This window comes from Halyomorpha halys, unplaced genomic scaffold, assembly GCF_000696795.3.
Source record: "Halyomorpha halys isolate HHAL.00 unplaced genomic scaffold, Hhal_1.1 Scaffold131.1, whole genome shotgun sequence".
Classification (NCBI taxonomy): domain Eukaryota; kingdom Metazoa; phylum Arthropoda; class Insecta; order Hemiptera; family Pentatomidae; genus Halyomorpha; species Halyomorpha halys.
In genome coordinates, this window is record NW_027116732.1 from 691128 (window position 1) to 708358 (window position 17231).

The following is a 17231-nucleotide window of genomic DNA, read 5'->3' on the forward strand; positions in this document are numbered from 1 at the left end:
ATGGGGTATATGATCAGAGTCTAGGATGGGGTATAGGGTAGGATGGGGTATATATGGGGTATATGATCAGAGTCTAGGATGGGGTATAGGCGTTTTAAAATGAGTTTTTCGAGGATTTTATAGAGGTTCTGTTCAAATGTTTGTGAATTTTTCTTCGTCAGCTGTGGTCCAGGTTTGGGAATCGGTGAGAAGTGGGTAAGTAAATTCTTTGAAATTCAGCAGTTTTTTAGTGGTCCACCATAAAGATTTGTCAGCATTTGTAAGATTCAGTAAAGGTAATTATATTTCGAATTTTCTATTTTCTAATTTCTACTTTCTACTTTTAATTTGTTACTCAATTTGGTATAATACGTTTTGTCAATTGGATATCTGGTCCTATGCCACTTCGATCGTGTTCTGCGTTTTTCCCTTAATAAGATACGAATATGTTGTGACAGGTTATTTTGTTTATTGTTATTACTTCTGTTAGTCCAAGTATTGCCAGTTATACTTGTTCTTATTGATGATGTGAGTTTATCAAGAACTCTCTCAATGTCTTGTTTTGTCTTTAGTGGAATGTTTAGTCTAGTTCTAGTAATCAATGAAGGAGCTGAGAGCTTAGGTACAAAGCTTGATTGTAAATTAAGCAGAACTGAACAGATTGATTCATGCGCCACCGCATCTTTCAGCACATGGTTCCTATATGATCTGGTAGCAATAACCTGATCTTGAATGGCAACCACAAACCCCGCTGTTTCGGAGAATACTCTTCCAGATTTTAGGCGTTTAACTGATCTTTCTTTGTCTATGGAGGCTTCGTTTAGTTGGCTATAGAATCTCCCATGCAGAGACTTGCTTTTCCATTCTGCCAGTTCAGTGTAGTCAGACTATAATCCATTGTAACGATTGCCTGATAAACGCTAATGGTTTTTGAATGGAAATATTGACGCAAGGATAATTCTTGCTTACGGTACGCTTCTTCAATATTTATGAGTCCTCGTCCTCTTTCTTTCCTGGATAAATAAAGTCTGGCTTTGGATGACATGGGATGGTGGACCCGCTCTTGCGTGAGTGTCGTTCTTTCAAGACGATCTATTTCTTGTAGGCTGGTATTTGACCACTCTATTATACCAAAGCTGTAGCTTAGCGCTGGTATGACCCAAGTATTCATGCCCTTGATTTTCTGTTTTCCAGATAGTTGAGTCTTCAATACTTTTCGTAGTCTCCTTTTTAATATTGTTATGAGTTCTCGTTTCAGATCCTTTCGAGCTATTTCGAGGTGCTACTGAGGTATGATCCATCAGTCTGAACATTACAATCGGAACGTCATTCTGCCTGATCCATCAGTCTTAACACTACAATCTGAACGTCATTCTGCCTGATCCATCAGTATTAACACTACAATCTGAACGTCATTCTGCCTGATCCATCAGTCTTAACACTACAATCTGAACGTCATTCTGCCTGATCCATCAGTCTTAAAATTACAATCGGAACGTCATTCAACTAACTAACACAGTTCCAGGCCTACCTTCTACGCCATAACCCTTGATGAAGACCTGAAACTCAGGTCGAAACGTCGGCATAAAATAAATAAATATATTTTTGTTTATTTATGTTGTTCTTTGCAGACAGCACCCCCCGACAAACTTCTCCAATCATAATTTATAGATTTATAGTTTATACTCAGTACTTTTAATTCATTATTATAAAAAAAGTTAAAGCTGTGGCAGATTATTACTTTTTCTGCTGTGAGTCATCCCTATGAGTTCGGAAGCCTTCGTGGGACACACCAAGCATATAGAAAGTGGGTACCCTCAATTGGGGAAATACCTGGTTGTTCAGCATGATTATGAATTCCTTGCAGAACTGTTGTTCAAGAAACATTACTTCCTTAGAATGTACAGAACCCCTTACCCTTCGGTAAGTAGTAGCGGCATTCGCCGTCACATCAGACAGACCCCGCCTTGCCTCCTCCACCCAACAGTCTGCAAACTGTCTCGAAACGCTTCGTACTTTATCCGACGTACAGGGGTACTATTACTAGTATATATACTATATACTATAGGATGGGTGAAACGAGTATGCACTTATCTTATTTTCAATTACGCTCTCCACCTGCTCCCTACCTCCACGTCGTTTTTTGCGACACCCTCGTCATCCACAAATTATTTAGAAACTAATATAACTTTACTCAACAAAATCTTTATTCTGTATGTAACCAAAACAAAAAGTAATCTCAATTATTTTTCAATAAAACATGTGATCACAGCATCTAAATAAAGGCTTGTTTTAGTACTGTTTTTGACAATCTTCAAAATAATATTAGAACAAGGCTTATATTTTTTCATTACTTTTCCTATTTTTGCCATTTAACATATAATAATTGAAATAAACAGAAAATCCATCCTCATATATAAAATTGTGTTCACAATTTAATTGTTCTAGGTTCAATGGCATTTACTTTTTCAAAATTTCTCTCTCTTTATCATAGAACAGGAAGTTTCAAAAAACACTTAAGTCAATTTTGAGAGAAGGTTATCCAAAGATGACTAAACTATTCTAACCAAAATGTGAGGATTGACTTCTCAATACGAAAAAATCAATCCCCATCCCCAGGTCAGATTCGAACCGGCGCCACTGCATGTTTGAAGTTACTAAGGTGACGCATCAACTCTCAGCTATAAACGGCTTCACACCTCTATCAACTAAACTATGGTCCGCCTTATATCAATTTTAGCCCTCCTCCCACTGCTATCTCTTAACAAACAGAAATAATATACAAAATAATTCAAAGACAACAACGAACTATGTGGCTTGCTTCTAAAATGATCCGTGTATATTTTGAGTTTTATATACCAAACATTTTCAATTTAGTAAATATTTTATTCTAATACCTTATGACAAACTAAAAAAAGTTATATTTTAAAGATATAAATATTATTTTAGGTTATATTTTGAAGATTTAGTAAATTTAAAACTTATCTTATAAAGAAAACAACACACAATTTGACACATTTGACATTGGCCATGTCAAATGTATGAAATTAAATGAAACATTAAAATCAAGCCAAAACACTGATTGTGTATATTTCTTATTTTTAATATGCAGTCAACAAAAAACATGTAACTACGATATATTTCATAGAGCTACATAAAAAAAAAATGGTGAACATTCATCTTACATGACGCTTTATAATAATTTACCTGGAGTTCCTTTCAATGCCATATTGGCACCGGTCAAAGTTAAGAGACCACCTTCCTTCAAGAACTTATTACTAAGTGACGCGGCGATGCAAGAACTCCAAACACATTGTCGCCATGCCGTTAGAGCTGTTTCTATGAAATCTAAAACAAAATAAAAGCTGAAGAGCAGGCAATATTGAAACCTAAAAATAGGTTTATTATAGTTTCATTCAATAATTATATATGTACCTAATATTGACAAAATACCGATAAAAGCGTGTACGAATGATCCTAAATGCAGAATCGTGATATAAGGAGAAGAATCTGAAACCTTTTAAGTCGGAACAGTTCTGAGACAGGGAGATGGACTCTCACCAATACTGTTCAACCTAGTTCTAGTAAAGTACATCACGCGCAAATAGTCACAATAGGGTGCACCCGTGCACGTCGAAATGAGACGCGAATTCCTGACGTACGCGGAGAACATTGCGGTCCTATGAAATAAGAGCAAGATGAAATAGGGAGACTCTAATAAGAGAATTAGAGGAAATCGGCTTTCAGGTAAATGAACATAAAATTAGGATTGTAAGCCGAAAAATGTACCTTAACGTCTTGGTCTGCCTGGACCCTTTCCAAAATTGGACAGTTTCAAATACCTCGGCTCCACAGTAACATCAATAAATGATCAAAGGACTGAGACAGACCAGCGGATAGCACTGTGCGAACAGAGCCTTCTTCTCTCTGCCAAGAATACTCAAATCCTGAAAATCTGAAGCTAAGGGTGTACGATGCCATGATAAAGCCAGCTCTAATATACGGCTGTGAGATCTGGCCTCTAAAAAGAGGCCTCTACATGTTGGCCAAGCCATGGCGAACTCAGACCTACACGAGCATGTGGATGGGTGGCTTGTACGAGTTGGCCTAAGCTCGTTACCGATCCGCCGAGAGTCGGTTTTTTGGAGACAGATCAAAGAGGTTCGTGAGAGCGCTCGTGTAGCATCTCCACCATTGTTCTTTGTCTAGTTATAACTGAGAGCTGTTAGGAGGTTAAAGATGTTTGTTGGTACTTTTTATATTAAGTTTTATATTTAATCTTATTTATTAATATTTAATTTTCTTTTTTTTTTGTAATAAAAATAATATAATCCCAGTGCCATGGCTGAAACCACTTGTACGTCCGCCATGCTTGCCTCTCTGAATAACACTGACATGTGGATGGTCCGCTCTTTGTTTACCAAACATTTGTACAAGCCCCTGATTCGTGGTGAGCGGCCTGGATCCTTCTTAACAGCTCTCAGTCAGTCAACTAAACAAAGAACAATGGTGGAGATGCTACACGAGCGCTCTCATGAACTCCCTTTGATCTGTGTCCATGAAAACCGACTCTCGACGGATCGGCAACGAGCTTAGGCCAACTCGTACAAGCCACCCATCCACATGCTCGTGCATGTCTGAGTTCGCAACGGCTTGGCCAACATGTAGAGGCCCCTTAACAGGTACCCTAGGAAGCAGAATCCAGAGATTTGGACGAAAAGTCCTCTACAATTAGAGGAGCGATCTAGGATCAGAGCCTTAACGCAAGGAGGAGAAGGACTAACAGAGTCAGTCAATATCTCATCAAATAAAGGCAAGGAGGTTAAGATGGGCAGGACATGTACCACATACCCGAAGTCATCCATAAGTTCGCCTCTATACAACAATGAATGCCTCTATGGTAGGCAAGAGACCACGTGGGAGGCCAAAACTAGATGGACAGACAGAATCGACGAATATGCGAATGAGCTCCATGCAACAAACTGGAAAGCAGTAGCCCAAGACAGCAGGCGTGCAAAAGGCCGGTTTAACGGCCAAAGATCTAATTTTGAAAAATATATACATATATATATAAATTCCCTGTTAGATCTTTGGCCGCCTGAACCAGTCTTCTCCACGCCACAATTTATTTAAAATAAAGCTAAATTAATCGAGCAAGGAATGAAAGGGGGCTAGAAAGAATGCATCTCGATTCATAATAACCTAATTCTAAAATAATTTTTTTTTCTCTACATACTTATTTAGATACATACCTGTCAAACAAAAAACTAACAACGAGCAAATTGCTAGTCAATAACATGAGAGCCATGAAGAAGAACAGTTCTAAATTAAAAATATTTTTTAAAGCAATAACACTACACATATTTTTAAACCTTTTTGCGACTAACAACATATGATTAGACGTGCTGGTTATAAATTATTTTGTTACACATTAAATCAATAATTTTTATAATTTCTAAGTTTACATAAAAGTAATTGTCAAGTTTGTTTATAAACATAATTGAAAAAATAAAATTACGTTGTCTTGCTAGTGTAATTATTAATTTTTACAATATTTTATCTAAGAATCGAGAATGATGGTTGTGGTCGAACTTCGGGCAATTCAAAAACACATGTTCGAATTAAAAGTTAGACAGTGTGTGGCAAACATCCATGGACTCCAGCTAGTTCGTTTCTTTTTAGCTTCAAATAAAGCATCTATCTTCTCCAGCCTTGTCATCCATATTCACTCCCCGGAGGCAAGTAGTTCCAGATCCTGTTCTTGAGAGTAACTCCTCCAACGAATGAATTCACTCCACAAGACTCTACTCAGCTCAAAACTCATTAATGGCGCCTTCTCAAGATTCCAAGGTTCCAGTAACTCGTAGTTAATATTTTTTTTTTATTATTATTTCATTAAATGATATATTGGTTTCTAATAATAGTAGTTAGATTTTTACTATTGTAAAATTATTGTTTGTATTCCTTTATTGTAGCCCAATTACAAAACTAATCTGAACCATAGAAGTTAATTAATTTTCCCTAAATTATCAAATATATTACTTCTGTTTGTTAAATCCCTTTTATAGAGGTACTGTCATTAGTGTATCTCTAAAGATGCATAAAATATTAATTTCTGGAGTTATTTTTTGTTATATCTTCCATAATAAAGCAAGGTTAAAAGCTAAAATGATCGGGTTCAAATCTCACTTCATAGTTGACCGTGGATTCCAAGTGAAACCAGTAGGATTCATTTATCAACTCCAAAGCTTTAGGAAGTTAAATGAAATATAGAGCCTATAAAGAGTTTATTTCTGGAAACACGTCTGATTATCCAAAGAAAGAGGTTTTTAAGGATAGGATGCATATGCAATGAAAAGGCTAAATGTTACCAGGATTTTTAAATAATTAAAAAAAACATACCAATTTTCATTAATAATTTTATTTAAGAACACATGTTGTAACCAACATATGTTTTTACAATTTAAAGGTGAGTGGCTAATTTTTATTACGTATTGTCTTTATATAGGAGTGTTTTCCAAACTTTTAAAACCTGCGTACCACTTCTATAAATTCGAAACCCTAAGAACCAATGACAGGGCGATTTACATAAACAGCGACACCACTCGCATCACACATCTTTATCTATGATCAATAATTAATTGTTCAGGCCTGGTAGTTTAGAATTTTAGACAATTCGGTAAGAGACGCCCCTGGGCCGCCCATAGCTCAGTGGTTAAGACACAGTCTTACCAATTTGATGTCTGTAAAACACAGACCCTAATCCGTATTCAACTCTTCCTGTACTTCTATAGCAATGGTTCCTTAGCCAGCGGACCACTATGCCAGAAAATCATGTGCAAGCAACTCTACATTTGAAAATTAGGTGCATTTTTTTATTTGGCATTTACGTTTCAAAACCTTGCAACTGATATTGAAGGAGCAGAACGTATCCTAACCCTACTCTTCTTCAAGGCATAAGTGAATCCAAATAGGACACGGCCACGAAAGGTTGAGGTTAATAGGGATGTCCGTCATTTTTATCTAAACTGAAACAGAAGGCGGCCAGCGATTAGCTCGTACTCTTCCACTACTCCTCTGCCACGCCCCTGGAAAGCACATATGGCCCGCCTCTTTGGCTTCAATTTTTCTGCTGGCTTATCCTCTCTATTATAATTCTTCTTCCAAGCTAACACCCAAATATCAAGAAAAGCACTTAATTAAATAATTTTAACAATAAATCTTCGTCTTACCGGACCCACCGGCAGCACACTTATGGTCCGCGGACCACCGGTTGGAATCCTTCAGTAAGGAAATGCTGTGATTTACATTACTAGTTGTGTTCCACAATTTCACCAGTGTCTACGTTGGGTTATATACCTACTTTATATACATGGTGTAAATAACCAAATGGTTCTGATCGACTAATTAACATCCGGAACTAAACAAAAGAACCTTCTTCTTTTCCACAAGGCGTGAAGTTTTAGCTTCTCTTTTTACTCTAGCCTCTCTAAAGTGGACTTTCTCCACCTGTCTCGATTTCCATTGCTACCAGAGAGCAGCCTCTACCAAGCCTGGTGACGTAGACCTCGCGTGCACTTTACTTCTGAACTGGCCTCAATCAACTATTTTATCTTTGTTTCATCACCCATTCTATTCACTTGTCCAAACAACTTCAGTTGGCGTTGCTCCACCTCCTCTCTGAAGTCATTACTTTGCTCAAATAACTAGATCGTTATTTGAGCAAAGTAATGACTTGTCCGTGAAACTCTCTGCTTCATAGGGCAGAACTGGTACGAATACAGTTTGTCTTGTCACTTATTTTCTTCCTACCTATGATTTGGAGCTTATTTTGGAGAATACTCCATACACTTTTTTCACTCTATTAAGTAACTCGCACTTTACATTCTCATCTTTGTACTCATAGGCATCCACACATCATTCCTTCCAATAGGCATCCACACATCATTCCTTCCAATAGGCATCCACACATCATTCCTTCCAATAGGCATCCACACATCATTCCTTCCAATTAGCATCCACACACCATTCCTTCCAATAGGCATCCACACACCATTCCTTCCAATAGGCATCCACACATCATTCCTTCCAATTAGCATCCACACATCATTTCTTCCAATAGGCATCCACACACCATTCCTTCCAAAAGGCATCCGCACATCATTCCTTCCAAAAGGCATCCGCACATCATTCCCTCCAATAGGCATTCACACATCATTCCTTCCAATTGGCATCCACACATCATTTCTTCCAATTGGCATCCACACATCATTCCTTCCAATAGGCATCCACACATCATTCCTTCCAATAGGCATCCACACATCATTCCTTCCAATAGGCATTCACACATCATTCCTTCCAATAGGCATCCACACATCATTCCTTCCAATAGGCTTAGCTTTGCTTTTCTCATATTCATGACATTCTACTGGAACACCACATTCAATTCATTTAATATACCTGTAGTTTCTGTAATATGATGTAGTTTTTGTAGCAGACACAGTCATGCTCTATAACATAATCATCCACATATACGAAAGATTGTACCAGAACTGGCAAGAGTTTCCAGTATCCTGCCATAGTTCTCGGCGTTTACCTCTTACAAACCTTTCATATTTCATCCATAAAAATGATAAACCTAAATGGTTTTTATTTATGTCCGTTCGGCCTAGCCTTTTGGGTCATAGTATGATGAATTTATGGCGCTTAGGGTTTATTAGGAAATCTATGGTTCCCCAGATCCTTCTGAACTTATTTTTGTTGAACGAAGACAAAGGCTCCATGCAAATCCAAAAATGCTATGTATATATGTCCATCTTCTCCGTCCTGGTTCTGCCAATGATGTTCAATTAAGTATTTTAGTGTGTTAAAACTATTTAAAGATGTGGAGCTCTAAAACGTTTTGGCCAGAATTTCTAGCTTCATCAGGGCTCTAAGGTCGATTTTTAATTGAATATAATAATGATATACGGCTATCAAAAGGCGAAATGATTTGGAAGGTTATTTTATTTTTCAACTTAATTTGCACTGTTATAAATGTTTTTCATTATGATATTTAGGTTCTGCTAAAACAGATGTGAGGTAATGCGTTTCTCTGAATGTTTATAATATGATGTTTGTTTACATAACATAAACTTGAGACAGAAATTGCAGGGTGCATTTTTCTACTATCTACTAGTAGCCCCTAGAAGTTCTGCCCGAAACTTGGCACTATTAAATAAGTTTTTCCAACTTATTTGTGTTGTTTTCTAACCACACCACCAACTATCTTCTCCTCATACCATTTATATGGTTTCCATCAAAGTAATCAAGAATTATTAAGAAATAATTTCCTTCTTTTTACCCGGGCTCTTAGACCATAATATAAGACATTTTTTTCATAACCTTGCTGTCCAGGACAGATAAGGTGTTGAAATAAGTATCCACTATCAATAAGTAGATGGCATAACCTTGCTCTCCTTCAAAACAAACAAGGAGCCAAAATGGTAATACCCACGGAGCTTAGGTTTATAGAAATGTCAGCCATTGTAATCTAAACTGGAACAAAAGGCAGTCAGTGATTGGCTCGTATTTAACCCTTACTCTTCTGCCACGCCCCTGGGTCCATCCTCCTTTTTCCTTCACTTATCTTGCCAGCTTATCTCCCTTCATTACACTCCTATCTCCTAGCTTGTGAAAAAGAAGTCTAACCAGAGTCGCCTACTTGTTTCAACTTAAAAATCGATTTCTCTTTGCTTTTGCGAAATGAGACTTGGAAGGTTATATTAGTTTTCAACTTAATGCGTTCCGTTAAAGGTGTTTGTCATTATAATACTTAGTTTTGAGTAAAATGGATGTGCAGTTAATGCTTTGCGTTGAAAGTTTATTATATGATGTTATTATAATAAACTTAACACAGAAATTAAAGTGTGAATTTTTATTTAGTTATGTTCTTCCATCAAGATTAAATATATTGAGTACCATAATGAACTTAATTAGAGAATAAGGTAGATATGAAATTATTTGCTTAAAATTTATTGTACAGTTGTTATCTATCTTCCAATTTAAATGGTGCTATATGCTTGTTATCTTTATGTATCGCCCAATCAACATGTTAAATGTAGATGCATAGTTAATGCATCATACAACAATAACAAAGAAGATCAATAAAGAACAATACGTTATTTTTCGAATGATAAAGCTTCTGTGTTTAATGTAAATGTAAGCTACATACAATATAGTTTTTACATAACTTATAAAAAGATGCTAAAAGGTGTTTGTAAAAGTTAGAAATATTTAATGTTCAAGGAGAAGTTATATAAAGCTTTTGGTAAGGAATTGCTTTCATTGTGAGGTAAACCTAGTCAGAAAATCTCAAAACGATAAAGCATTCAACGACTCAAATAAGTCAATAGTAACGGTTCTATTTTCTAATGAATTGACACTGATTAACGAACGGTTGCTACTGATAACGAACGGTTGATGTTGATATTGATAACGAACTGTTGATGTGTGATGAAGTGTTGACAAACATTTTTGAGTTAATTTATATAGGTTACTTACCACTGCAGGCAAGATTTCCATTACACAAACTGCCAGCAACACATATGATCGCATCAAGCTTGTCATCTCCTAAAATTTTTGCCATCTCCGGATTTATATTTGCTTCCTAAATGGATAATAACAAATAAGTAACGCATAACATAGAAATAATATATAAAATAATACTAAATATATCACTTGTTGAAACCATGTATCTAACACGTTCACAATGAAACTCTTATCAACATCCACAAGGCTATCACAAATGAATGATTGTGTGTCGATGGATCCAATCCACTAAAAAGAAATCCAGCGTCAGAATACTAAAGAAACATTTATCATTTAACATTAAAATAAATGCCTTACCCAAAGTTTTTTCTGAAAATACTTAACAACTGCTGTCCCCAAAGCACCACAAGCACCATAAATAACTACCTTTTGTCTTGTCATGCCGAGATATAAAACTATCCAAGAACTATTCTCTATCGTTAATTTCTATTAATGATATTTGAACATGTTGATACGATAACTAACCTTGCTTGCCAATGAAAACACTAACAATTAATATGCCAGTTTGCTAGGGAATAGAAACCTGTCCAAGAATTTGTCTTTATCGCCATTGTTGCCGGTCAAATATTTAAGATCGTCTCAATGTTTTGAAAAAAAAATCCATACATTTTGGAATAAATAAAAAAAAAAAAACTAAAATAACTTTTCAAATAAAACATCATTACATTAAAACTACATAAGTCAGTACAATTTTAGAGGAAGATGATAAAAAAAAAATTAAATTAATCCTAATCTTTACAATCCAAAATCCTTCGTAAAATCCTCAATGCTCCTTATTTTGTTACTGATATAACCATCCATAAAGACCTAAATGTTCCTTATGTAACCGATCTAGCCCGAACCCGATATTATTCCTTCCATAATAAACTCCCTAACCATCCAAACCCACTAGTTTCTAACCTTGCTTCCTCTTCCATTCCTGGTAATCCTACGAGGCGCTTGAAAAGAAGATGGCCTCGTGACCTTATATTGTAAACTGTTTTTAGAGTTCTACTACTGGGTAGTTTCTCTACATCCTGTATCATATCATTATGTCATTATGATCAAATTTACTTGTTGTATTTTTTTATACAGTTGTAAATATCAAAAATAAAAAAAAAAATTAATCCTTTACAAGCATGGTGGAATTTACAAATACAACTTATATCCGAAGTCTGACAGATCCCCAATTTTTTTTTTAAATTAATAATTAACGCATACTTAACCTTGTAATATACAGTTATATCCTTTTAATGATTTCCATGCCAAAATGTTTTAACACAATTATAATTAATGAAATCGGCCAAGAAATAGTATTAACTGTTTTTTAAACATTCTCATTGTGAGATGGCAACACTGACGAGCGAGAGCGGGAGAAGAGTTTGTTTTGTTTTTGAATCTGTTTGAAAATACTGTTCATTCTTCATCTTTTTTATTTTTTCCATTAATAAAAAAACTATTAGCCCCCCCCCTCATTCATCATAATAATGAAGGCATAAGGAACCCAAAGGTTCGATGCCGACACCACTAATTGCTGGCTACGTACATCTGTCCAGTAAACCCCCTCCGAACCCATATCTACCATATCAATTTTGATGCAATCCTCCCACCTACGTTTCGGTTTACCCCTTGTGCGTTTATTCAGTATCTATTAACATTTTAAGGAACCTTTCGTTATTAATTCCTTCAACCTTACACGGCCATCTTATTCACCGCAATGCTAAAGCCTAAATTTGTGAGTAAATTACGTAACCGGGTAAAGTTTCCTCAATTCGCACCTGTATTTGCGTAAAAACACATTAAGTAAATTTGATGTAATATAAAAATGGAGTAAAACAGGCATGCAGAAAAACTACTCCTTGGTAGGACTCTAATCATATTTCTACATTAGGTCTCGAGGTCATCTCGGAGGATTGTCTGGATAGAAGAAGCAAGGTTACAAACTAGAGGGTTTTGATGGTTAGGTAGTTTATAATGGAAGGATTGATATCTAGTTCGGAATAGATTGGTTACATATGGAACATTGATGCCTTTATGTATGATTTTATTTGTGACAAAGTAAGGAGCATTGAGGATTTTGGATTGTAAGGATTGGATACGAGAGGAATTCGAAGGTTGGAAGTTTAGACCGTTTGTTTAGTAAGTCGGGATCGGCGTGCAGTTTCATGTCTTTTCAGCCAAGGTAAAAATTGGGTTTAAAATAAATATACAAGTGAAATCAAAATGTTGATTATAATTTTGTCTGTGGTAAACCAATTTTGGACAATCTGTCAGCTCACGCCAACTCTTGCGATTGAAAACATTTACAAAATCATGAAGAAACTAAAACTATATGTTGCAATCTAGGTTATAATATAAATAAGATTTTATTTGTAGTCGATTTTTTCTTGTCAGCTATTTCGTTCATGATCTATCCTAAACTTAAAATTTTCAATTTTTAGATAATACCTAAAAATATAATAAATTAATATATATGTTAAATTCAGCTTTTTAGAGCGAAATAGTCTATTAGAAACCAGTCTGTCTAGTTTCTATTCTAGCCTCGTTTAAAAGTTATCTTCACTTCTCAACAAACAGACTAGAGAAATATCAGTTTCCAAGATTATTAAGTTTATTAATACTCAAATAAGTATTGAAATTTTTTAAAAAGCCATGATGAGAGGTCGCTGCCCCCTTTCGTAATGAATGGAATATTCCCAAAGTTGCAAAGTCGTCCCACCCACTCTAGATAATATTCGAAATTATCTACACTGTTGTTGTTCTTATGCTTATAAACATTTCTTTATAGGATTCTTATCATATCAATAAGCTAATGGTTTTGCTAAGTTAATGCTTATTACGGACAAAAAGATCGACCATCAGCACCGTTGTCGGTTATATGAAACATTTCTTATTAGTTCCATCATAATGTGATTTGAGATGTTCATTCTTTTTTTTTTCCTCTTTTTTTTGGAATGACAAAAATTTGGGGTGTGCCAAAGATGGTGGCATCCAAAAAGTCATCAAAGATAGTACCTGGCTTTGATACGAAATTAATGCTTGTAAATTTCAAAGTAACTATCTAGAATAGTTATATAGGTTTATTTACATGGGGAGCTAGGATTAGAGTTGTATACAGGCCTTGTCCAATCATAACTTTATATATGTAAGTATGTATATCTGTGTGCAATGGCTACGCCAAGTGGCTTGGGCCATTTTATCTATAAGTACCTAATATTCCTTTTCAAATTTTCCATTCTTGTAATAATTACTTTCTCTAATCTATATATAGAATATATAGTAAGGGAAAGTATTGCGATAGTGTAAAACTTTGAATTCAGGTTTTCGATGGATACAGTCGTTTTGATGTCTTCTGATTACAAATAACCTAGTCTCGCAAAATGGCCTGTGAGTGTGTATTTTGTCAACCGAGCTCAAAAACGAAAAGTCCTACGAAAATGAAATTGGATATTTTTGGCTATAGAATCGATTTTTCTATTTTATTCAAAACAACTCCAACGATTCTGGAAAAAGCTTAATGAATCAATTAAAAATTAAATGATCTTTAGTACCAGATAGATCTTATTATATAAACTATGAAATTATTTGATAGTTAACTATTGAAAATAAGTTGAAAAATATTTTTTCAAGTTGGAAAAACAGTTCTGTATATAAAATGAGCAAAACAGTGAAATGATATATCGTTAAAAGGGCTGACATTTAAATTTATATATATTAAGCTTTCAGTTCATAGAATAATTCCATAAAATCGTTCTTAGTATTTTCCATATCGATTCTATAATTTAGCTTTCAAGAATGCAGAATGTAAAGTTTATTAAACTTTTTTTATTTTTAAATATTTATTTATTGCTATTTACAACCGTACATTAAAAAAATACATTTAGTAAATCTGATCTAAGTTAAATTGGAGTGTTACAGGCGTGTAGAGAAACTACCCATTGGTAGCACTCTACTGACAATTTACATTAGCTGGTCTCGTGGTCATCTTCTTTTCAGGCGCCTCGGAGGATTGTCAGGAATGGGAAGAGGGTGCGAGATTAGAAACTAGGGGGTTTGAGTGGTTAGAGAGTTTATTAAGGAAGGAGTGATATCTTGTTCGGGCTATATCGATTATATAGCGAACATTAAGGTCTTTATGTATGATTTTATTTGTGACAAAGTACGGAGCATTGAGGATTTTACGAAGGATTTTGGATTGTAAGGATTGAATACGAGAGGAATTCGAAGGTTTAGGGGAGCCCAAAGCTCAACTCCATATGCTCAGATTGGCCTTGTTACAGTCATGTAGATCAGTCTTTTGTAATGTGTTGGAAGTTTAGACCGTTTGTCTAGTAAGTGCTGTAATAGTCGAAATCGATGTGCAGTTTCCCGTCTTTTCAGTCTTGTGTGAGGATTCCAAGTTAATCGTTTGTCCAAATTTAGTCCAAGGTAGCGGATCTGTTCGACAGGGGTAAAAGTAACATCATTAAATGAAACTGTAGGGCAGTCGGTAGGTTTACGACGAAGGGTAAAGGTGATTTGATGGGATTTGTTGGAATTTATCTTAATACTCAAATTACGACACCATTCTTCGAGTGCTGTGATATGGGATTGGAGAGTTTGGGATACAATTAATGGGTTATTATTAACAGCAAGCACACATGTGTCATCGGCATACGTGGTGAGGATAGTGCTAGGATTGGTGGGAATGTCAGCATTATAGACGGTGTAGAGGATGGGGCCAAGAATACTACTTTCAGGAACACCAGCGGACTGAGGATATAGGGATGAATAGGAACCATTGTGGTTTACTTGGAAAAATATATCAATGAGAAAGGAACGAATGATGAGTAAGTATGTAGGAGGTAGGAATTTACGGAGTTTTTATTAAACTTAAACGAGGAATAATATTAAAAGTGTTTTTTCGAAACTGTTGAAATTGTAGTTGATCGAATTGTCAACTGAAAATTAGAAAAAAAGTGGAAAATTAGTAAAACGAAGCATTGGCTCAAAGACTAGTATACTTTGTCACAAATAAAATCATATATAAAGACCTTAATGTAACCGATCTAGTCCGAACCAGATATCATTCCTTCCATTATAAATTCCTTAACCACCCAAACCCACCAGTTTCTTACCTTTCTTCCTCTTCCATTCCTGACAATCATACGAGGCGCCTAAAAAGAAGATGGCCACGAGACCTGCTTGGGTAAAAATGTCATTAGAGTGCTACCAATGGGTAGTTCTCTACACACATGTATCATTCCATTATAACTGAGATCAAATTTACTGAATGTATCATAATGTACAGTTGTAAATTTGAATAAATATGTTTAAAAAAAAAATATTATAGAAATATCTCTTCTATTCTCTTACTAGAGAAGAATAATTATATCTTTAAAATTTTATAAAAGGAGGTTAAATTATTAGGTCTAACTATACCCTTCCAAATGCACATGGAAGATTCGTCCTGCGAGTGCTGACCATCTGAACGGTCTATTATTACAAGAAAGTTGTCTATGCGATGACACTGAAGGAGGTTTCCTTCAGTTTTTATCCTTGCCTCAAAGGCGATCCATGTCGTGTCGACGTGCTGAGTAGTTTCCGGACCACTACAACAGGGGCATATTAATGTCTTTTCCTAAGTCTTGGAGCTTCTCGTGTCCCGGGAGGAATCGCGATATTTAGTAGTAGTCTAAAATCCATTCCCCTTCCAACCATGAATACAATAAACAGTTATAGAGTTAGCTTGATAATCAATATTTCATAAGACGCTACCGATCATAGGGTTCACATTATTTTACCAGTTATATTAGAATTTATTTATAAACATAAATAAACAATATACTTATTAAAATCATCATTTTAGATTTATTTTTATACTTGTTTGAGAGTGGTTTAGTTTCTTTTTAAAAAACAATTTTGATCCTTTTTCTCTCAACTTTATTATTTTTAACATCCGACGTTTCGACCTCTCAGGTCATTTTCAAGGATTCCTTATTTTGTTTTCATTTTTTTCTTTAAAATTCTTAAATGCCGGCTAATTGCCTTTGTCCCATAATTTCTTCTATAAAATTCTTTCCCAAATTTAAAACTTTTATTAACCTCTTTTATGTTCATTTACAAACTCCTTTTTTTTTTTTTTTTCACTCAGGTCATTTTCAAGGATTCCTACAAATAGCTTCTTTTAATTACTTTTATAACAAATTTCCTTCACTTACATACTGATTTCTTTGGTCTTACCTTATTTTGTTTTCATTTTTTTCTTTAAAATTCTTAAATGCCGGCTAATTGCCTTTGTCCCATCATTAAATAATTAATCATTAAAATAATATCACAATAACACTATAAAATCTTTTGTCTTTCTTTTAAAAAATATAGATTCCTACTTACAATTTCTTCTATAAAATTCTTTCCCAAATATAAAACTTTTATTAACCACTTTTCTTACTATGTTCATATACAAACTCCAAACAGAACCTACCTTCAACAGGTTAGGACACTGTTATCATCTTATCATATAACATAATTTTTTCTTTAAATATTAATTTACATTTTCAATTTAATTTAATTAACATTTATTCTTAATTTTTCGGCTTACACCATAAACAATTTTTAATACATTTAAATTCTATTATTAGTTTATTCCTATTTTATGGAGTTTGTAAATGAACATAAAAGTGGTTAATAAAAGTTTTATATTT

General features: G+C 34.8%; 1 protein-coding gene across 1 annotated transcript in view; it reads right to left on the minus strand.

Moving 5' to 3' along the window:
- LOC106678260 (dihydropteridine reductase) overlaps positions 1–11188 on the minus strand; it is a 16572-nt gene extending 5384 nt beyond the window's left edge. Inside the window, exons 1-4 of the mRNA XM_014416679.3 lie at positions 10867–11188; positions 10699–10797; positions 10522–10627; positions 3187–3327 (exon numbers count right to left, since the gene is read on the minus strand). Coding sequence (XP_014272165.1) covers positions 3187–3327; positions 10522–10627; positions 10699–10797; positions 10867–10950 — 430 coding nt within the window. The 5' untranslated portion in view covers positions 10951–11188. The remainder of the gene's footprint in view (positions 1–3186; positions 3328–10521; positions 10628–10698; positions 10798–10866) is intronic.
- Between the last annotated feature and the right edge of the window lie 6043 nt (positions 11189–17231).